Below are 22569 nucleotides of genomic sequence, written 5' to 3' on the forward strand. Positions count from 1 at the left end.
AGCCATTATGGATCATGTCAACTTAATTGACTACTATAATTTTTACTATCTTTAAAGCTAGGAAGCAGGGATTCTTCGGTCACCCAACGAATCCCCGTATCATCACGCACCCCCGTATCGGATACTCGGATTCTTGGGGATACTCCGATGTTCAGAATTCTCAAAAATTTTCAACTAAAATACATATTTTTTTTTTGCTAAATTAAAATACATATTTTTTAATATTTATACTACATATATAAGTAATTTTAGTTTAAATTCTTGTGTTATAGATGCTTATATCATCTATTTGATACAATTTGCATAAAACTATTAGTTTGTCCCCATATTATTATATTTACCGAATCCATGTATCCTTGCAGTGCGCACCCGCATCCCCGCACCCGTATCCTTGCTTCTTAGCTTTAAAGATCTTTGCATAACTAAAGTGGTGGGAATAAATCTTGGATATTAACAAAATACACCTGTTGAGATTTGTCTCATAACATTGTTTTCAAACCTCAAGCAATCTGCTAATCAAGTACCAAATGCAAGAAATGAATGCAACTTTAAATATAAAATGATTGCAAACTGTACCTGACGAAGCTAACTGGTGCATTGTGAAACAATCTAGCTAAGTGTTATGGGTAGGGTGAACATCTGATCCAGATATGCCTATTTGATCAATTTGTGACAATCATTAATGTTGAGGTCAAGGATGATCACATCACCAGAGGGCTAGAGGTTTCGGATTAATTAAATTCGACTCAGAGAAAGCAGAAATTAAGGTGCTTCTTCAAGTTGAAATGTCTTTCCATGAACTCAATTGTAATATGGATGAGGTCAAGCGGGCTTTTCCCAAGGATTTTTATACCGGAAATCAATCAGAGACCAGCTAGGTGGGCTAAACTATGAGCTGAGGAAGGTGAGCAATTTACACAGTGCCTAAACTCAGGCGTATAGTCCTAGCCAAGTTGGAGGTTCCGGAAATGCATAGTAACCAGTCGCACTAAAACCTTAAGGTGGTAGAGGAAGGCCCGAACATGATCTTTTACTCTTTAATAGAGCACGATTATGAGATAAGCATGCTTAGGTAAGCCCTCTCTAAATAGGCATCAACAACTGATGTTGCTACTTCTGCTGTTGTTCTTTGGATCACTGATATACTAAGTGAAGATGCTCAACTTTTGCATGGAGTGAAAGATGAAATTTAACACGTGGTGACTGAGCTCATGCGGATGAAGACATTCTTGCCACATGCTAATTCAAGGACATATGAAGAAAAGGTCGGCATTTTGCTTGCAGATGTAGGGAAGCTTGCCTATGATGCAGAGCATGCTGTTGAAAGTTTTCTTGTCAAAGCTTCTTCATCCCCTGGAAAAAGAATCCAGTGGATCAACACAAGGAAGTTTTCGAGAATGATCAAAGATATTCAAAAAAAGATGTCTCTTCTCTGCAATCGGTTTCATGAGTGTAACATCAAATCAACACTAGAAACCCCAGAATCAGCAGATTCATCTTATGGAACAACCCGAAAACTAAAGCGGTTTCACAGTTTCACAACTGTTGAACCAGAGTTTTTTGTTGGATTTCATGGAGATGTTGATCGCTTGGTGGGACATCTGGTGGATGAGAGTGATGACTCTTATTCGCTCATCTCTATTTGTGGGATGGGAGGAATAGGTAAGACCACTCTCGCTCAAAAAATATACAATCATTCCACCATTAATACTCACTTTGCTGGTTTAGCTTGGGTTTCCATATCGCAGAAATGGCAAACAGAACTTGTGTTGCAGCGAGTTCTTATATGTCTCGTCCATGAGAAAAAAGAAGAAATCCTTGAAATGGACTATGACAAGTTAGTGGAAAATCTGCTACAAATCCAGCAAAACAAAAAATGCTTGATAGTCCTGGATGACATATGGTCAAAGGATGCTTTTAAGTCGTAATGTTGATGGGGGGAGTTCTAGTCACGAAACCTTCGTTGATAGAGTGGGAAAAGGTATATGATGATAGTCTATCATCCCTAAAGAAAGGGAAGGGGTTGGGAGAAAATCAACAAGAGCAACTATTTGACATTTTAGTTCGGAGTTACAACGTTTTACCCCCTCAACTGAAACCATGCTTTTTGTATCTAAGTAAATTTATGGAAGATGAATGGATAGATGCAGAAACTTTATATCAGTTATGGATTGCTGAGGGAATGGTACTATCCAGTGACAAAATCGAAGGAGAAACCACGATGCAAGTCGCTGAATCTTACATGGGAGAACTGGTCCATAGGAGTATGGTACAAGTTAGATTTAATGAAATGGAATCATGGGTTACCAAGTTCAAAAGTTGTTCTGTACATGATCTAATGAGAGACCTATCTTTATCCCAGGCAAAAGCAGAAGAATTTTTCGTAACAATTGATCTTCGAGAAGGAAATAATTTTCATCTCAATAGTTCTGTGGTCTCACAGATTGCTGAGGCTAGACAGCTTGTAGTTTATCACAAGAGAGGCATGCAAGCTAATTCTTACTTTATCACGAAACCCAATCACCAACAGTACCGATCAATTTTACTTTTAAATGTGGATAGTCATCAAAGTCTGCCACCTCGACTGGGGTCGTATTTAGCCAATTTTAAGTTACTAAGAGTTTTGGCACTTGAATACGCAAGATATAGTAGACAATCTGTTTTAGGTACCCTTTTTGGCACTAAAATCGATAGTGTATTAGGCAGCCTTATTTACTTGCGATATCTCAGTTTAAGGGGTTCTGATATGGAAACTTTTCCATTGATACATAAGTTAGTGCTGCTACAGACTCTCAAACTAGACAAACAGAATATTAGGTATAGGCTACCAGTGTCAAGTAATATATTGGGCAAGTTGGCACATTTGCGTCATCTGTATTTACCAAGTCGGTGCTTAATCGAATCAGGGAAGAATTTCAAATTACGGTTCAATGGGTTGAGCAAATTAGAGACACTCAGAGAATTTCGATACTACATGGTGTGAGGTTAAGGATCTACCAAAATTATCCAGTCTCAGGAGACTAAGGTTAAAAGCTGTGGGCGGTTATGATGATGTGAAAGAGATGTTCAAGTACTTATCTGGTCTAGCCTTGTCATCAACTTGCAGTCTCCAATACTTGGCCCTTGAAATTGAGATATCTGATCAAGGGTTGAAAAATGAACCATATATGATAAGACAGTTGTTGTGGAATCATAAGTTCAACCTTCGGGAATTATCAATAAAAGGCGAGGTCCGGGAGCTGTCTGAATTATTTGAGGAGCAGCAACAACCTAATACTGATGTTTCTTTCATTCGTGTCACCAGATTAAAATTACATTATTCATGCCTGAAGGAAGACCCAATGCCAATACTGGAGAAGATTCCAACTTTAAGGGCTTTGGATTTAGGGTTTGGGGCATATTATGGAAAGGAAATGGTGTGCTCAGCCATGGGTTTCCCAAAACTCACCTGTCTTGAACTCTGCAATCTTAGCAATTTGAAAAATTGGAGGGTGGAGAAAGGTAGCATGCCCAATCTTCAAGATTTGACTATTTGGTGTTGTCGAAAGTTGGAGGAACTTCCAGAAGGACTCATATTTCTCAATTCCCTTCGCAAACTAATGTTGAAATGGAGTCCAGCATTATGTGCTAGAGTCCTCAATTTGAATGATAAACAAGGACCCGACTTTTACAAGGTTGCTCATGTCCCTAATCTTATCACCAACATAAATTAAATCAAATCATTAAATGTTGTAGGTTGGAGGAGTTCCGAATTATCTACTCAGAACAAGGATTATACTTGTAAACCCTACCCTTTTCTCTACGGTGAACCAGGACCCGACTTTTACAAGGTTGTCTGTTTTTACTTGATGAATACTCCCTCAGTTTTCTTTTATATGTCGTTTGACTTTTTTGCACACAATTCTAAATCCTTTGACCGCATAGATAAAATAATATTTTTTAAAATCTTCTTTTTCTAAATTAAAATTTTAGGTAAATATTTTTATTCAAAAAAAGAAAAATTAAAAATTATTATTCTACCTATGCGGTCAAAGCAGTTAGAAGTGTGTGCACAAAAGTATAATAAAAAACAGAGGGAGTATTGTTTTTGAGATTTTTAGTGTAACTAACTTCTTATTGACAATTTTAAGTAATGTTAATTACCTTTCTCCTTGGGCATTAGTACTTTGCAAATAAGGATTGCATGATATGTACTTTGCATTAGTTTACAAATAATACACTAGTTTTGGCCTTTGGGTCTATTATTCTACTGCAGACATCATTGACAAAAAAAAGTGCAGGCCTGCAGCTTTACTCTCCTTCTCTTTTACGAGTCAATGACCATTGTCCCTGTCAGGGACCTGGTCTTCGTTAAATTCTTAATCGAGTTGAATTGATTAAGAATTGAGGTGACTTGGAAAGATACAGATTCTGAAAATGTGTTTGAAGTTCATAGCTTTTGAAGTTCATAGCTTTAAGTAACCCGTCCATCTAAAACAAGGTGTTAGAGGAAGAACCAGGATCGATTTTATACTACTACTAACACACAGCTTAAACTTGTTGTTTTAAGATGAAACGTGGAATTTTATTCATTTTTCATTTCTTAGATCATATTAAATTGTGAAGTAATTTAACTGATTTTACGAAGTCCGGAATTGTTATTTTAAGGTCCTTCTAGATCGGCAGATAGAAGACTAAAGACCCAAAATTCTTTGTAATTATGTGTTGACTTCCTGATTATTTTGTGTACTTCAAAACTAAAATGTAATACATTGCTTTCTGTACATATAAGCAATTTTCTGGCCAACTTCAAGTAATTCATTGCTAGAATGTCTTCATTTCTTTATCTCCTCTTGCTATTAACATTTATGTTGCCAATTTTAGTTAATGCTCAAGACAGTGGTGCAGTAGAAATTGGCGCATCAATTACAGCAACGGACGATGCCACGCCATGGCTTTCGCCTTCTGGTGAATTTGCATTTGGATTTCGGAAAATTCAGAACACAGATTTGTATTTGCTCTCCATATGGTATCACAAAATACCGGACAAAACCATAGTCTGGTTTAGCAATGATGGCATTACTGTGCCAAGAAAATCCAAAGTTGTGCTTACTGCTTTGCATGGAATTGTACTAAGTGATTCTCTAGGCAAAGAATTATGGAAGTCGGGTACTAATAATACTGATATTTCATATGCATACATGAACAATACTGGCAACTTTATGCTTATGGGTAGTGATGGTTTCAAGCTGTGGGATAGCTTCAGCAATCCAACTGATACCCTGTTGCCTACACAGTCCATGGAGATTGGCGGCGTGCTCTATTCCAGGGTTAGTGAAACCAACTTTGCAAAAGGAAGGTTTCAGTCACGTATGCTGAAAGGTGGAACTTTTGAAATCAATCCTCGAGAAATGCCTACTTATAATGCTTATCGTTCATACTATGTAAGTCCAACTTCTGATCCTAATGACAAGAACAACTCAGGGCTTTATTTGAGTTTTAATGAGACTGGGTATATGTACATAGTGAGAGGAAATGGTGGAATATATGATCTTACAAAACAGAAACTTCCAGCTCCGGGGTATTATCACAGAGCGACTCTAGACTTTGATGGAGTTTTCACCCAATATTATCACCCGAAGGAATTCACAGGAACTCCGAGCTGGACTGTTGTTTGGCAAGAGCCTGGTAATATGTGTGCGGATGTTAAAGGAGTTCATGGTAGCGGAGCTTGTGGATTTAACAATGTTTGCAGTCTTGATGATAAGAGGAGGCCAGTGTGTGAGTGTATTAAGGGCTATGTATTGCTTAATCCTAGAGATGAGTATGGAAGCTGCAAGCCGAATTTCTCTCTGAGCTGTGATGACAATGGGCTTAGTTCAGCAGAAGAGTTATATGGTCTTCTGGAGCTCAGGGATATCGACTGGCCCAATTCTGAGTATGCTGTACAAACCCCGATTTCTGAAATTGAATGCAAAAGGTCTTGTTTATCGGATTGTTTCTGTGCTGCTGCAATTTACAGTAATGCCTGTTGGAAAAAGAAGCTACCTCTTGCACATGGAATAAGGGACCAAAATTTTAATCATAAGACTTTTGTAAAATTTAGAAAAGCTGATCTCCCTCTACAAGGTCCTAATTTTCCAAATAAGAAGGATCAAGACAATTTGATCTTGGTTGTATCAGTTCTTCTTTTCAGTTCCATATTTTTCAATATCATGTTGCTGGCTGTTGTTTGCTTGGGCTTCTTTTACATATACCGCAAGAAGGCCATACAGCATCAACCACATAACACTGTTACTGAAAACAATCTGCGGTTTTTTACTTTTAAAGAACTAGAGAAAGCCACAAGTGGCTTCAAAGAGGAACTGGGAAGGGGTGCTTTTGGCATAGTTTATAAAGGGGCAGTTCAGCTGTCTTCAACTACGACTATAATTGCAGTGAAAAAGTTGGACAGGATGACACAAGATACTGATAAAGAATTCAAATCCGAGGTTAGTATCATTGCCCAAACTCATCACAAGAATTTGGTGAGATTAGTTGGATTTTGTGACGAGGGGAGGCAGCGTTTACTTGTTTATGAGTACATGGTTAATGGCACTTTAGCAAGGCTTCTTTTTGCTGATGTGAAGCCTGGTTGGATGCAGAGAAGCCACATTGGATTGGGAATTGCGAGGGGGCTAGCATATCTCCATGAAGAATGCAGCACTCAGATCATCCATTGTGATATTAAGCCTCAGAATATTCTTCTTGATGAATATCACAATGCTAGAATATCTGATTTTGGCTTGGCAAAACTGTTGAACATCAATCAGAGTAGAACAAATACTGCAATTCGAGGAACAAAAGGATACGTAGCAGCTGAGTGGTTTAGAAACATTCCAGTTACGGTGAAAGTTGATGTCTACAGCTTTGGTGTGCTGCTGCTTGAGATCATTTGCTGTCGGCGTAGTGTGGAGAATTTTGAGCTTGGTGGAGGGAAAGACATACTGACAGATTTAGCCTGGGATTGCTTTCGAGAAGGTAGATTAGGCGATCTTGTGGAAATTGAGAAGGAAGATGAGTCAATCAAATGGAATGAACTCGGGAGATTTGTGATGGTTGGGATTTGGTGCATTCAAGAGGATCCATCATTAAGGCCAACCATGAGAAAAGTTAGCCAGATGCTTGAAGGAGTGGTTGATGTCCCTTACCCTCCATGTCCATCGCCATTCTCTTCAACTCGCTAGCTAATTCTACCTCGATTTTCTAGTCCTTTCATGTCTGCTGAACTTGAAGCCATTAGTAGTAACTGTTGTTATTATGTTTTGTAATACTAAACTTGTCATTGGTGTCGAAAGCTTCAGTACCTCTTTCATCAGCAACAATGCTTTCCAACAATTTGCATTCCCATACTATTGATTCTTCAAGCTGTTGGAGTTTCTGAAAGGCAGTCCAAGTAAAAAGGGTAGAGAGTCCACAGTTACCAACATGCACACTTTTCAGAGTGGGCATACTCTCTCCGTCCCGATTTATCCGTTTTGTTTGATTTTTTACGATCAAATTGACCCAACTTTGACTGTAAATTTCACATAGTATAATATCGAAAATACTTATGAAATTGATATCATTAGAAAGTATGTTTAATCTATTTTTATATGTATATTTTAATTTTTCAAAATAATGAAAGAATGAGTTTTTATTTACGGTCAAAGTTGAGTCAATTTTACTATCAAAATCAAACAAAACAGATAAATCGGAACGGAGGGAATACGTAAATCATCAAATCTGACTAATGACAGTTGAGGGAATGTGATAATCTTGTCTGAAGTTTCAGTACCCTTTTCATCAGCAACAATGCCTTCCAACAATTGACTATGATAATTGATAAGGTCTTTTTTATCTTTAAAGATATTTGCATTGTTAATGTGGAGATAGCAGCTAGCACATTGGTTGCTGTATGCAGGGACTGGCCCTAATGATTTAGAGGCCTGGTATGGAAAATAATATCACCCCTTTTTGAAGTAATTATCTATATATCATATTTGTTTCGGTAGCTCATAAAGTAACTAGTTCTACGGAAAAGCCAAGAGGTCCCACTTCATTCTTTACGTACCTTTTTCTTGTGGTTCTTACTCATTTTAAGGTACTATAGAATATAGTTATATAATTTATTTTTTAGAATTTTCTTTTACTGTATAAAAAAAATATTAAAAATTATTTAGGGAATCATAATTTATGGGAGCCTTAAAATACGTACCGATCTCCCTGTCCCCAATGTAAAAAATTCAGAGAGATGGAGGAATAGTAGACAGTGATTCTTAGTTTAAAAAAGGATCATTTAGGCTCCGTTTGGTATTGCTATTCCAGACAGCTACAACAGTTTTTTGTTGAAAAGCTGTCAGAAAGGTGTTTGGTAATTTTAAAAGCTACTGTCTGAAAAAGCGTTTTTGGTCTAAAAGTTGCTGTTAGCAAAAGTATGTCCCCTCATGCTTTTGGAAAAAACTGTTTTCAGCTTTTACATTTATAGGAAGTAGGTATCAGTTTCACCGTTAAATATTCTCAAAAATATTATTTTTATATATTATATCTTAAAATATGTATAAATTAGAATAAATTACCAAATAATCATCTAATTTTTCTGACAGCATTTTTTCCACCAGCACTTTTTCTCACAACACAACAATTTTTAACAGTACTCCCAAACAGAGCCTTAAACTATATATAAAGTGGTCAATATAAGCTCTGACAAAAAAAGAAAAAATGGCCTATACAATTAATGTTTTGTGTCTAGGAAATAATGACTGAGTAGAAATATTTAGGTTTTAATTTTAAAACAAAATTGTGATTTTATGATTTTATTTTTTAATGTTTTTGTTAATAGGCTCAATCTAAAAAAAGTCTAGTAACTTTCACGGATTCAATCATCATGTCCACGAAAAGTTAAAATTTTATGATAGTATAATTCCCAATGATCAATTGTTCTATACTCATTTATATACGTTGGATATAATAAACATTTAAAAAAATGCTTAGAATTAGGGGTGAAATGGGGTCAAATATTTGCGGACAATAGTATGATCATATTTGACTTGAATTTATAAATATTTTATTGGAGTATGGATTTGAATTAATTTTTTTATAATTTGCTCATGTTCGACTCGAATTCAAATATGAATATTCGTACTTAATTCGGTTTGACTCGATTAAGTGTTGAATTACGTCTTTTATATTCAAATTTGAATTCTTCTAAAATAATATTAAAAAATTAAGAATACTCGACTAAATATTAACAAAAATAAATTGTGATCATTTTGTAGAATATTATCTTAATATATGTGTATGACAATTGACATGTAATATATATTCTTAATATAATTAACGAATTCGAATCGAATATTTTTAATAAATATATATATTTAATTACTCTAAAATTATGCGAACTATTCTATATAAATATGACCGAATACTTAAATAGTGAATTTCAACTAGATATTCATTCTAATTTTAAAATAGGATTCGAATTCGCTCATTTTCTTATGCGAATATAAATTGTATATATGTTATTAATGAGTCAGAATACAAATTTTTCAAATAGGCGTAATTAATTGACATTTTGGATCTATGTTGGGCATGTGAACCAAAAAAATGGGTATTTTAATTTTTCACCCATAAACTTTTTTCTAAAAATATTTAAATGACTTGAATTATATTTAGCATGTCATTATTTAATTACATGTATTTATTCATTTAGCACTTTTCTGAGAACATATTTAATATAAATAACGTAAAACCCGTGCGATATACGGACGACGCAGATTAATATTACATAATTTTATAAAAATATATTTGAATTCAATTCCTAATTGTGTTCATTTAAAATTTTAAATGATATGAGTTCGTGATAATTATATAAATAAACGTTTATGTTCATAACTATTTAGAACATTTAAACTTATTTAAAGTGAAAACGTTAGTAAGGGGGTAAATATTATTATAATTAAATTATTATTTTATTGAGAGTAAAAATATAATGTCTCTATTATGTTGGTACCTTAAAAAACTATTATTTTAACATAATGATTACTTAATCGATTAACTATAAATCTATAAAAGATATTTAAAAAAACAATATTACTAATTGAACTATATAGTTTTATTGATAATTCTAAGTGTTTTTAAAAAATTATGTTTTAAATAAAATTTATTTTTTTATTGCACATGCATAAGATACGAATTATACTTAGTCTAATATTAATTTGATTTATCTCGGATCAGTAATTTACATTATTTTATTTTAGCTCGATGCCCAATACACCGATCAAATCAAACTAATTACTTTTAGTTATTTTTTAAATTTAGGATCAATATGATAATTTTATTTTACAATGAATAATTAGTATATATGTTTTTTTTGTTGGTCGAATTGTATTTTTATTTTAGTTTTGTGTTAGTCTGAATCAATTGTATAATGTATTTTTTTATCCTGGATAAATAAAATATATTATTTTGTTTATCCAAGTTTATTAGTATAATTTTTAGAAGGATTGATAGTATTATTATTTTATCTTAACCCGAGTCACATTATATATCAATCAAATTTTAAGAATTATATATATTTAGTTTGTTTAAATTTAATTTAGCCCGAAATAACAAATTAGGATGATATAGAACTCAATATGAATTAAAATTTAAATTGGTAGAATAAGTTGAATTTAACATAAATTATAGTGATATAGAGTTCGATATAAAATAGAATTGAAATTGGTAAATTAACAAAGGAAGTTGACTTCAATATCAATTATAATTAGAATTGATCGACACAGTAATTAGAATTTAAACAATTAAATAAGAGTTTTTTTTTGAATATAGTACAATCGGGACAAACCCCCAACTGTCGATACAACCAGGTGATAAAACAAATAACATACTAAAAACAATTAGATGATTTGTTTCCTGATCGTTTAACACATAGAATTTAAAAATTCTTAAAATTAAAAACGAAATCAAAGACATCCCAAGCGATCCAAATTGCAGCAGCATCTCTGAAAATAACATCGCAATTGACCATACACATAAAAATTATGGTTAGCCCAGTGTTCAGAAACACCAATCGCATAAAATGAGATTGGAGAAGCGGCACCCCAGCTATCTACATGCCGGATACCAGCTATAGACATGCCGAAGGCAGCCCAACTATCTACATGCTGGATACCAGCTATAGACATGTCGAAAGTATAAACCCATGAAAGATGAACAATCTTTAGTTGTGAAAGGTGAGCTATTGCAATAATCACCACCGTCCCAGATCCGATGCAGACTTTGCAGATCACCAAAAATATCAATAAATTCGTCCTCAACAGATCCATCACCAGATAAACCCAAGTATGACTAAATAAAAACATAATAAACACTCTAAAAGGAGAGACAAAACACACACTCCAAGAGACACACAAACACCCAAAAAAATGGGTTTTATTGAAAGGAAATAAACGATAATAATAGAGAATGAAGGGGTCGGGGTTTTTCACCGGAGAAAACCAGTGGAAGCCCCTCGCTTTACTTGAAAATAGACAAACCCTAATAGAGAGGATATGAAATAATGATGTTAGTTGGTAACAATATTAAATAAGGGTAATTAAGTAATCTCAACAAAGTACCGACCGACCGACTACCAAACTTTTAATGTTTCGTCTATTATAATATACTAGCATAAGTCCCGTGTGATGCACGGGTTTCCATTAATATTTTAATTTTTTATTTATCAAGTTATATTATATTTTTAAAATATTTATATAAATATATAATGATTATAAATTTATAATAAAAATAATAGAATAACATGTGGTCATAATTTAATTAGTAGAATAAATAGATTATTTCTAATAATTTAACAATTTAGTAGTTTAGCATACATGTAACACTATTATTTATATCTTTTAATAATAGGATAAGTTGTATTTGTAGTTTAGTAGGATAAATATACTATATTTAGTAGTAGTTTAATAATTTAGTAGTTTATTAGATATATAACACTATTTATCTATTTGTGTAATAATCAAAATTAGAGAATTATCGTTGAACCAAACCGTTGAACCAAATTATCTTTATTCCGGCTATTATAATATAGTATAGATAGTATATATATAGATAGTATAGATAGATAGATCTTCGCCGTTCGGGCATTGCAGTTTTCACCAAAGAAATCTTGATTTGATTTTTTTTTATTTATTTAATTTCGATTATTTTCTGAAAACGGCATGATGTGAATTATTTTATCTTTAAAAAACAAAAATTCTTCAGGATAACTGATAACTTGTACACGTCGAAAGTCTAGTGCATATCAAAATCTTTCCTATCTATTTGGATCCCGATGATTCTACGTATCAGTACAGTCAGATAATTTACTACAAAAATCAATTTTCTGCTTAAAATTCCATATTAAATAGAGTATAAATATGGAAATATATAAAAACAGATAAAAAATAAAAGATAATAACTTTGTATATATAAATATGGAAATATATAAAAACAGATAAAAAATAAAAGATAATAACTTTGTATATTTAGAGTAGAAGTGTAGCTTGTTATAAATAGCTGCACTTGTCCACATGCTATGATCCCTATTGTCACACAACTCAAGAAGTTGCAGTCTTCCAAACAAGAACATCCCTTCAGGTAATTTTTGATTTTTTTTTAGTTTTTTTAATGCATAATGCATGAATGCAATAATTTTTTAAGTTTTAATCTTTTGTATTCATTTGATCATCATCATCATAGTAACCATTGATTTGATTTGTTATCTGTTTTCATTTTATATGTGAGATTGCTTGTTTGCATGTGTTTGTGTGTGTGAGAAGAGAGGGGGCGAGGGAGAGGGAGAGAGAGACGGGGAGGGAGAGAGAGAGGGGGGGGGAGGGAGTGAGAGATGGAGGGAGGGAGGGAGGGAGAGAGAGAGAGAGGGGGGGCGAGGGAGAGGGAGAGAGAGACGGGGAGGGAGAGAGAGGGGGGGGGGAGGGAGAGAGAGAGAGAGAGAGAGAGAGAGAGAGAGCGAGAGAGAGAGAGAGAGAGAGAGAGATTTTGTTGTATTTCTGAATTGCTATTTATGTGTTAAAATTAAATTTTTTATGACTGGGTTTCTGTAATGAATTTTTATTCCACTCTTAGTGGATTTTGCGGATTTTAATTTAGAATTTCACAGAGTTGTGTTGGTTGTAATCCATAATGATCCGTAGAACTTGACCTATGTGTACATCAGTACATGTAGATTTTTTAGGGGTTTTCGAAAAATTGTATGATTGTAGGAGATTGTTCTTTCGAATGGATTTATTGGGAGACAACTTGATTCACAAAATTGCCTGCAAATAATAATTGATTTTGTGTGATTCATAGTGTTAAGGTGTCTATGAAAACAAATAATTTTTTACCAAAGTAATCAAGTAATGTTGTTATGTGTCTGTGCCAATTGCTATATATGAGAAAGTAATGACCTGGGTGCGAAATGTAATGATGCCAGACCAAATTTATAATTTTATTCTACTAAGATATTCGAAACCTCCACAACTTGTGTGGTACTTAATACAAATTAGTAGCTAGAAAAATGATATAATTAGTTACACTCACAAAAGTAGAATCTTGACAGAAACATTTTCCAGAATGCACTGATGGGTTGAATTGAAGCCATTAGCATGTGTTTTTATTCTCTACATAAGTGTTAATGATATTTCTAGTGAAAAATTATTTTACTTTCGGAAAGTTTCTAATCCTTGGTGGTTATCATTGATATAATGTAAGCATGATTCTTACATTTTGGCTGCAGATTTTAAGTTACCATATCGACGTTCGTCGAAGATTTCTGCTTACGGATTATTGTAAGAATTGAAGTGATATATGGAAGGTGGTCCTGTCAAGCCAGATAAAACGGAATTCACAGAGTGCTGGAGGACTTCATGGAAAACACCCTACATTATGCGGCTTGCTCTCTCAGCCGGCATTGGAGGTCTTCTCTTTGGTTATGACACGGGTAATAAAATTTGCTAGTTTGGTTGAAAAGTTTATTTGCTTAAATGATTGTAAGTTGCAACATGATGCTTATATATTTGACAATAAGTTGCTATAGCTTACAAATATGTAATCTTATTTTAATGTTTAGGCAATCAATAACTTCATGAGATATCTTAATTGAGTTTAGGTGTTATTTCGGGGGCTCTGCTTTACATAAGAGATGACTATATTACGGTAGAGAAGCATACATGGCTGCAGGTAGTTTTTCTCAATATTAATCTGTGATTTTTGAAATAGAGATAGTCAGATAAGCATAGCTCACTTTTTTGTTTTATAAATGTTAAGGAAACAATCGTTAGTATGGCTGTAGCTGGTGCAATTGTTGGTGCTGCATTTGGTGGATGGATAAATGACAGATTTGGGCGAAAGAAATCCATCTTGCTGGCTGATATTCTGTTCTTTGCTGGTGCTGTAGTTATGGCTGCTGCTGTAGCCCCATGGATGATTATACTGGGAAGAATTTTCGTAGGTTTTGGAGTTGGAATGGCTTCGATGACTGCCCCTCTTTACATTTCAGAAGCATCACCTGCTAGAATTAGAGGTGCTTTAGTCAGTGCAAATGGATTGCTAATTACTGGAGGGCAATTTCTAGCCTACCTCATAAATTTAGCGTTCACCAGGGTACAACTTGCTTAATTTTTAAGTTTTCTACTCTGTATTGTTTGACATACTTTCTCAGGACTTGCATAATGATATAAAAACTCAAGGATTATGTTTTTTGATATATGTATATAAGGCACCTGGAACCTGGCGGTGGATGCTTGGAGTGGCTGGAGTACCGGCTGTTGTTCAATTTGTATTGATGTGGTCACTTCCTGAATCTCCTAGATGGCTATATGGTCAGGTTAGTACAGCACATGAATTACTAGAATTTGTTTAAAATTAGTATACATTGTTCTTGTTTTGGCAGCTCTGTAAGCCTTGAAAATAAAGTAATGCCAGTCTTAACATTAAGATAATTACCTTCTCGAACTTGTACCAGATTCCAACACACTACATTCTCGGTTTTCAATAGCTGATTTACATTGTCCACTTACAAGAAGAAATATGACAAATATATTAAATCTCGAATCTCTCATAATGTTATTTACATATAAAAAACTAGGTTCTTGCTAGTTGCTGTGCACCTAGCTAGGAAGAACCCTCTCCAGTAATGCGCCTGGATATACTTTTCATAGGCTAAAATGACGCCTTTGTTTCGTATACAACATAATCTCGAACTAATGATAGATGAAGTCTTTTATTCTTTGACCAGAATAAGATACAAGAATCCAGGGACATTTTAGCAAAAATCTATCCGGCTGATGAAGTTGAGAAAGAACTGGCAGCCTTACAATCTTCCATTGAAGCTGAAAAGGCAGATCTGAAATCAATTGGAGATGGTTTTGTAGCGAAAGTAAAGAGTGCTTTCAGCAACAAAATTGTGCGAAGGGGCCTATATGCTGGTATTACAGTCCAAGTGGCACAGCAATTTGTGGGTATAAACACAGTGATGTACTATAGTCCCACAATAGTTCAATTTGCTGGATTTGCTTCAAACAAGACAGCTATAGCCCTCTCCTTAATCACCTCAGGTCTTAACGCTTTAGGATCCATCATTAGTATGGCTTTTGTTGACAGGTACGGAAGAAGGAAATTGATGCTCATCTCCATGATTGCCATTATAACTTGCCTTGTTGCCCTAGCCGGGGTATTTTATGGAGCCGCTGCACATGCTCCTCATATCAGCAACTTTGAGTCTTCTCATTTTGGAGGGAACTCTACATGTCCAAGTTACATTAGCACATCAAATCCATCGTCTTGGAACTGTATGACTTGCTTGAGAGCATCTTCTGATTGTGCTTTTTGTGCCAATGGAGCAAACAATGTAAGTTTTGCATTCCTTACATCCGCAAGAAATCAAATCCACATATCTCAGTCGGGCTGTTTTCTCACAGAAACAGCCTCTCTACTCCTAAGATTACATATAAGGTCTCATACATACATCAAAGAAACAGCCTGTCTATTCCTCTTAGCTGACTTTATTCTAAGTAGGATACCGTTTATGTTTGTTTTTAATTATCTTACATTTAGAATATGTTCCAAGATTTGTCGCGTTACAATAAATTGCATGCACAAGAGATAATATAACAGACAAGCAATAAGCCCAAAGCTTGTATCTGTCTATTACTTCATTGTTAATCTTTCTCTGATATGCTTTTTGTATCCTCAGTATGGTCCTGGAGCATGTCTGGCTGCAAATGCCGATACAAAAAATGCATGTAGGGCAGAACATCGTACTTGGTACACTCAAGGCTGCCCAAGCAAAATAGGAATTTTTGCAGTACTACTACTAGGACTGTACATTATATGTTATTCTCCGGGCATGGGAACAGTACCTTGGATTGTGAATTCCGAGATATATCCATTGAAATACAGAGGCATTGGTGGGGGAATAGCAGCAGTTTCTAACTGGACATCTAATCTTATCGTAAGCCAGTCATTCTTGACCTTGACACATGCACTCGGTTCTGCTGGCACATTTCTTTTGTTTGCTGGAATTTCAGCTGTTACGGGGACAGCGATCTTCTTCCTCGTGCCCGAAACAAAAGGCCAGACATTTGAAGAAGTCGAGAAGATGCTCGAAAAGGGATTTAAACCAAGCTTATGTGGTGACTCCAAACCTGATAGAAGAGTTGAAGGAAAAGTTTAGTTTAGGGTAATATTTGTTGATGTCAGCCTTTGCAATGAAACCATGTAATTTATTTTTATTTTTATTTCGGTAGACAATTACTTGTGAACGAATTATCAACATTTGTGTTCGTGTCCTTAAAAATGATGAATTTTTTTTAATGGCTAAATTATAATTTAGCCCTTAAAGTATAACAGTACACATGAACCCTTAAACAAAAATATTGTACATTCTGACCCCTTAACTATATGTTGTGTACACTTCAACTTTTGCTAAATCTTTTTTCAATATTACCCTTAAATGTTGTATATTTCAACCACTAAACAATGAATTTTGTACACTTTAACTATTTTTTATATACTTTTTTTGATTCTTGCAAAAAAATATTTAAAATTACTTAATTGATATCTATTTTTTTAACTATATTATTTATCATATTAATTAGTTTATACAATCAAATAAATTTTAATTTATATCGGTTATAATTGCATATATCCTAAGATATTAATAGTATATTATAATTTTACAAGTTTTTATTATAAGTAAAATTTATAATTCTAATAAGATTCACCGAAAGTAAATTAAATATAATAATATATAGTTAATTAGTATATTATACATTTATATATATTTATATATTATTTAATAAATAAAAAAATGACAAAAAAATGATTGACGAACAATATTACTCTTGAAGTATCTGATTGCGGACATAATAACCCTTGAGGTTGAGGGCAGTATTGGAAGAAATTTTTACAAAAGGGTTAAAGTGAACAAATCTCATATTTGAACGGTTAAAATATACGATTTTTTCTTTAGGGCCTTATGTGTACAACGTGTCATACTTTAAGGGTTAAGTTATAATTTAGCCTTATTTAATACTCCCTCAGTCCCAACTAATTGTTATCGTTTCTAAGGGAGTGTCTGATACGTATTTTAAGATGAATATAAAGTATAGTTCTAATTTTTTAAAAAAAAAATTCTTTTTCCGAATAAAAATAGAATGTTTATACTTTTATTCATAGAAAGGAAATTTTTAAAAAAATATAGAACTATACTTTTTGTTCATCTTAAAATGTATGTCGGCCACTCTTTTAGAAACGATAACGATTGGGAGGGACGGAGAGAGTACCATGTTGTTCCAGTTATTTCATGGATGTAATCGGTTAGAAATGTAGGACTATGGCTCCGTTTGGTAGTGCGGTTGAAAACTGCGTGCTAGGAGAATAAATACTGGTGGAAAAAGTGATGTCAGGACAATTAGATGAGTGTTCATATTTTGAGATATAATATATAAAAATAATATTTTTGAGAAATTTTGATGGTGAAACTGATAGGTACTTCCTCTTCCTGCTAAAGCTGAAAATAGTTTTTTTTCAAAAGTATGGGGACATGCTTAAGTGTTTTTCCTGACAACATATTTTAGAATTTACCAAACACATTTCTGACGGTTTTTCAGCAAAAAACTGTTGCAGCTCTGCAACAACAATAACAAACAGGGTCATCGGCGTTTAGTTTGAATGTAAGACCAACTGTTAGATATCAAGAAAAAAACATTTAGAAGTTAGCAATTCAAGCAAGTTATATGGCCATTTTTACATTTAAGGCCATTTCTGTTTCATTTCAATCTTTGAAAATAACAAAATAATATTCGGTCAAATTTCATAGCCCACATTTCAGTAACCAATTTGAACTTTAGTAAACCAAGTGACCCAATAAATACATCAATTTGACTACTTTAAAATAAATTTCTAATCAGTGTTATAGATTTCAGAGATCGGAATTATTCGGTTGAGATATTGATTTACGATTTATCGGACGATTTTTAAAAAATCGGATGATTTATCGACGATTTATCAGGAATCGGTCAAATCGGATCAATATTTTTAACCGATTTTTAAGCGATTTATCGGCAATTCTTAAAAAATCGACCGATTTCTATAACAGAGATTCTAACTGACAAATGAGAAAAACACACCTCCTTACAAAACATTATCTAGTTAACAAAGACATAAAATCTTAAAAAGTAGAAAAACCACCGTCACTCACAATCCTTCAACTTTATACATGTCATTCTTCTAGAAAAAGTATTGTTAAGGGAGACAAATCTTATCTGAAAATTTATAAAGTATTTATTTCTGTGAATCAAAGATTTAAATATTCGAAACAATTTTCATGACACCGACGAACTTTTTAGACTTGTAATAAAAACAGTGCATTGAAGAGTCTTTAAAGGAACATGGAATTGAAGTAAAGAAGTGACAAACCTACTGTGCCAGCTAAACCTCAGAAACATCAAGATTCAAGGGCATGGAGGAGAAGAATGTACTAGTTAAATCTCTATAAATAAATATTTTCGAGATCAGAAAGATTTATTCATTAATCGAGATCAAAGATACACGATTCTTGTAATTTGTAACGGGAAAAAGAATTATTTATTTGACAAAACTAGCGTTCATCTAGTATATGGATGGTACATACAGACCGCTAAAACCATTATATCCAAACCAAGTGCATATTATGTTGGCATCGGAAAAAAAATTATTCATTGACAAGGGTTCCGTTTATCTATTAAATGGAGATTCTACTGTATACACAGAACGGACGACCATTATATCCGAACCAACCATACGTGTTAAAATTGATAAATATGTTGCAAATTAAACAAAACGAAACCCAACATATTCATTACGATGTTATATCCCGCTCGTAAAAGGATCTGAGAAGGGTGAGATGTTCGCGGAGCTTGCTCTCAAGCTTACTCTTGGGAGAGTAAAGGTGGTTATCCTGTGTAGCTACAAAGGTAAACCTTGCAAGCAATCTCTACCATTCAAGTTTTGTTAAATCTTGTAGCTTCTGCAAGTTCACAAAACTGTATCTACAATGCACTCTGTCACAACAGCACAAAACAATGCGAGAAAAATCTGGTGATAAATTAATGGAGTGGGGGCTAAGTTGGGGTGGTATTTCTGGCTGTATGTGCATGTATGGCATCAGAGTAGGGACCATAAGCATACCCATATGTTTCAGCCCTTTACACCACATACTTGCAACTCATTGGCCCCTCTTACCATGCCATTATCATTTTTCATTTATGAGAGAGACAATAGAGTGCACTCTAATCAATCTCTTTTACATTGCTACCAACTTCTAAATAATGCACTTCATAAGCCTCATTCATTCCAGCTGCTCTTGCTTAATAATGCATTCAGATACATGTATGGGTTTATGGGTGAACCCCCTTCTAAAATCTTGAGGTGTGGTTGCAATTTGGATAATGCATCTTAATATTATACAAAAATGCAGTGTCAAAGCGTGTTTCGAGTGTCCAACATGAGTAATCTGGTAAAAAGCAGTCCTTGTAATAATAGGTCAGATGAAACTTTCTTTGTGTCATGCAGAGATGATAAGACATAGACCATTTTTAACAAAGCAATAGATCATTATACATAATTCGAAGTTACGAGAGTACAATAAACTACATGTAAAACGATAAATCTAGACAGAATCTGGATCAGTCCTATAACAAAACACAAGGATCAGCCATCCAAATCCTCCACCACCCTAAAAGCAGCTAACAGGAGTACAGATATAATAGAATTAGTCAACAACCATACAACCTACAGTCAGTTTTTTAGTACTAAACTGCTCACACTCATGGTAAAAAACACTCAAAAAAACCTCAACCAGCCTATACAAACCAACAACAAAGCACTACCTATATACAACCAAAAACCAACCACCTCTATTATAGTATACTACGTATCTAGATACCTTCAAGGACTTGAAGATGATGCTTCTTGTCTCGGTTCCCTCAGATACCCCAAAAGAGTTTCAGCCTGCCAAAAAGATATAAACACCATTACAATCAAGCAAAATACTAGAAACCAGTCTCATGAAAGAAATACATTCCATTTTTTCAGGCCAATATGAGACATTAGAGCTTTGCTAGTTCGTAAAACAGGTTTCATAATCAGCAAAATGTAAGAAACAAAGCACTTAATTCTGCCTAAAGCATTAGTCTGTTTTAGGGATGTCAAAGGTCATAAGTCTTTACAAAACTATGCTTACATCTTACCCTATACAAGTAATATACTGGCTAAGTTTTTTGGTAACTTAACTTTGACTAGTACAGTCAAAAGATTAGTCAATCATGCAAAATAGCATACTAACAGAAAAATCATAAGTCAATTACCATTAGTTGGACAATAATGTGATTAGTCAACAACTAAACCACCACAAGAATATGTAAGTTGTTTTTGACATAATTCACCAAATGGATAATAATTGTTCGTCAAACTAGTTCTTGAAATCAAACTAGCTAGCACGTAATATGAGCAGCAAATAAACATGTTTATAGTAATTATTAATTAAAACAATTATCATTGCCAAAATTGAATTAATTCTAGCACAATAGAGGAGGTATACACAGAGTAGCAAATGGAAGATAATATACAGTATACACACCTTGTGCTTAGCTTTAGCAGTGCCAGATTGTGAAAGTGCAACTAATGGAGGAATTGCACCTTCTCTAACCAACAATCCTCTATTTCTCACATTGTCACTGCACAATTGAAGTAATGTTACCACAGAAAACTCCTTCCCTTTCATCGATCCATCTTCAATCGCCTCCACCAACGCCGGTATCCCACCTTCATCAACAATCTCATTCTTCCCAATCTCCGTCCCCGCCAAACTACTCAAAACCACCATAGCCTTCTCCGCCATTCCACTCCCTTGCTCCGCCACCATCTCAACCAAAGGCTTCACAGCACCAGCAGCCACCGCTCTCTCCTTATTCACTTCCACCGAACAAATCTTATACAAAGTCGTAATCGCATCCTTCTTTCCCCTACTCGATCCATTCTTCAACAATGCAACCAGAGGCGGAATCGCCCCACTAGCCCCAACTGAAACCTTATTCTCATCCAAAAACGACAAATTCAACAAAGCACAAGCAGCATTCTGCTTAGACGTCTCCGTCCCCGTCTTCAAAACATAAATCAAAGGCTTAATCGCACCATGCTTTGTAATCACCTTCTTATTCTCCTCCAACAACGACAAATTCAACAAAGCAGTCACCGCGTGCTCTTGAGTCCACGGATCACTACTATGCAAAAGCGGAATCAAAGCAGGAACAGCCCCTGATTCCCCAATCAACGCCCTATTATCTGCCCTATTCTTGGCTAACAACCTCAACTTCGCTGCCCCTGACCTCTTAACATTAATCGAACTCGAATTAAGTCCATCAATACACATTTTCACCGTAGGCGCAAGATCCTCCGGAGAAATACTCTCAATAATCTCCGTCGAAAAATTCTCCCTTTCCAAAAACCCCTGACAAGGTTCAGGCTCTCGAATAGGGTCAGTTAACCCCGGAGTCTCAGGACTAGGCAACGTAGCTAACCTCTGCAACTCCCCAGAAATGTCACTACTACAAGCCGAAAAATCACTAAAAGCCTGAGAAAACTCCAAGAACTTCTCTGATTCCTCTAAAGACTGACTCGTTTTCGCGGGTTTTGTAGCTAATTCCCCTAATTTAAGGTCCATTACCGAGTCGGTTAAGTTTTCAGAAACATAAGTTGAAGGGGGTGAATTAGGCCTAGAAACAAAGGAATTTTCATCAGATTGATAAATAGTGGACCTAATTGTTCTCATGGATCGACCTAATGGGCGTTGCAATTTCGATGATGATGGTGGTGGAGTGTAGTAATAGGGTCGGGTCGAGGGAAACCGGGTCAAACTTGAGTGAGAATCACCAACTGAAACCATTCTTGATATTCAAATACAAGTACTAAAATATATAAAAATTCAATCTTTATGTAATTGAACTTCAATTAACACTAAAGATACATAAACAGCAACAAATTAGCACATAC

The 22569-nt window shown here is 34.5% G+C and overlaps 5 protein-coding genes across 5 annotated transcripts; 4 read left to right on the forward strand and 1 right to left on the reverse strand.

Moving 5' to 3' along the window:
* Positions 1-1211: 1211 nt before the first annotated feature.
* Positions 1212-1928, forward strand: LOC141696578 (putative disease resistance protein RXW24L). Its single transcript, XM_074500703.1, has one exon. It carries the CDS (start codon positions 1212-1214, stop codon positions 1926-1928), a length of 717 nt encoding a protein of 238 aa, XP_074356804.1.
* On the forward strand, positions 1885-4999 carry LOC141698669 (putative disease resistance RPP8-like protein 2). The gene is made up of 2 exons (XM_074503442.1): positions 1885-3830; positions 4864-4999. The coding sequence occupies exon 1, from the start codon at positions 1928-1930 to the stop codon at positions 2981-2983; it is 1056 nt and encodes a 351-aa protein (XP_074359543.1). The 5' UTR covers positions 1885-1927; the 3' UTR covers positions 2984-3830; positions 4864-4999.
* Positions 4809-7205, forward strand: LOC141696579 (G-type lectin S-receptor-like serine/threonine-protein kinase LECRK3). Its single transcript, XM_074500704.1, has one exon. The coding sequence runs from the start codon at positions 4809-4811 to the stop codon at positions 7203-7205; it is 2397 nt and encodes a 798-aa protein (XP_074356805.1).
* Positions 7206-12552: 5347 nt separating this feature from the next.
* Positions 12553-16905, forward strand: LOC141697702 (inositol transporter 4). The gene is made up of 7 exons (XM_074502206.1): positions 12553-12633; positions 13775-13978; positions 14147-14217; positions 14305-14640; positions 14756-14863; positions 15275-15886; positions 16232-16905. The coding sequence occupies exons 2-7, from the start codon at positions 13846-13848 to the stop codon at positions 16709-16711; spliced, it is 1740 nt and encodes a 579-aa protein (XP_074358307.1). The 5' UTR covers positions 12553-12633; positions 13775-13845; the 3' UTR covers positions 16712-16905.
* A 3192-nt stretch (positions 16906-20097) lies between these two features.
* Positions 20098-22563, reverse strand: LOC141698688 (uncharacterized). Its single transcript, XM_074503460.1, has 2 exons — positions 21158-22563; positions 20098-20529 (listed from the first exon to the last, which is right to left on the reverse strand). The coding sequence occupies exons 1-2, from the start codon at positions 22460-22462 to the stop codon at positions 20467-20469; spliced, it is 1368 nt and encodes a 455-aa protein (XP_074359561.1). The 5' UTR covers positions 22463-22563; the 3' UTR covers positions 20098-20466.
* Positions 22564-22569: the final 6 nt, after the last annotated feature.

Source organism: Apium graveolens, chromosome 11, assembly GCF_009905375.1.
Source record: "Apium graveolens cultivar Ventura chromosome 11, ASM990537v1, whole genome shotgun sequence".
NCBI lineage: Eukaryota > Viridiplantae > Streptophyta > Magnoliopsida > Apiales > Apiaceae > Apium > Apium graveolens.

Excerpts from the sequence above, each read along its gene's own strand:
- LOC141696578 (XM_074500703.1), top strand. The coding sequence starts at position 1,212 with ATGCGGATGAAGACATTCTTGCCACATGCTAATTCAAGGACATATGAA.
- LOC141698669 (XM_074503442.1), top strand. The coding sequence starts at position 1,928 with ATGTTGATGGGGGGAGTTCTAGTCACGAAACCTTCGTTGATAGAGTGG.
- LOC141696579 (XM_074500704.1), top strand. The coding sequence starts at position 4,809 with ATGTCTTCATTTCTTTATCTCCTCTTGCTATTAACATTTATGTTGCCA.
- LOC141697702 (XM_074502206.1), top strand. The coding sequence starts at position 13,846 with ATGGAAGGTGGTCCTGTCAAGCCAGATAAAACGGAATTCACAGAGTGC. Across the intron at positions 14,218-14,304 it reads AGAAGCATACATGGCTGCAG|GAAACAATCGTTAGTATGGC; the intron begins GTAGTTTTTCTC and ends ATAAATGTTAAG. Across the intron at positions 14,864-15,274 it reads CTAGATGGCTATATGGTCAG|AATAAGATACAAGAATCCAG; the intron begins GTTAGTACAGCA and ends TTCTTTGACCAG.
- LOC141698688 (XM_074503460.1), bottom strand. The coding sequence starts at position 22,462 with ATGGTTTCAGTTGGTGATTCTCACTCAAGTTTGACCCGGTTTCCCTCG. Across the intron at positions 20,530-21,157 it reads CTGCTAAAGCTAAGCACAAG|GCTGAAACTCTTTTGGGGTA; the intron begins GTGTGTATACTG and ends TCTTTTTGGCAG.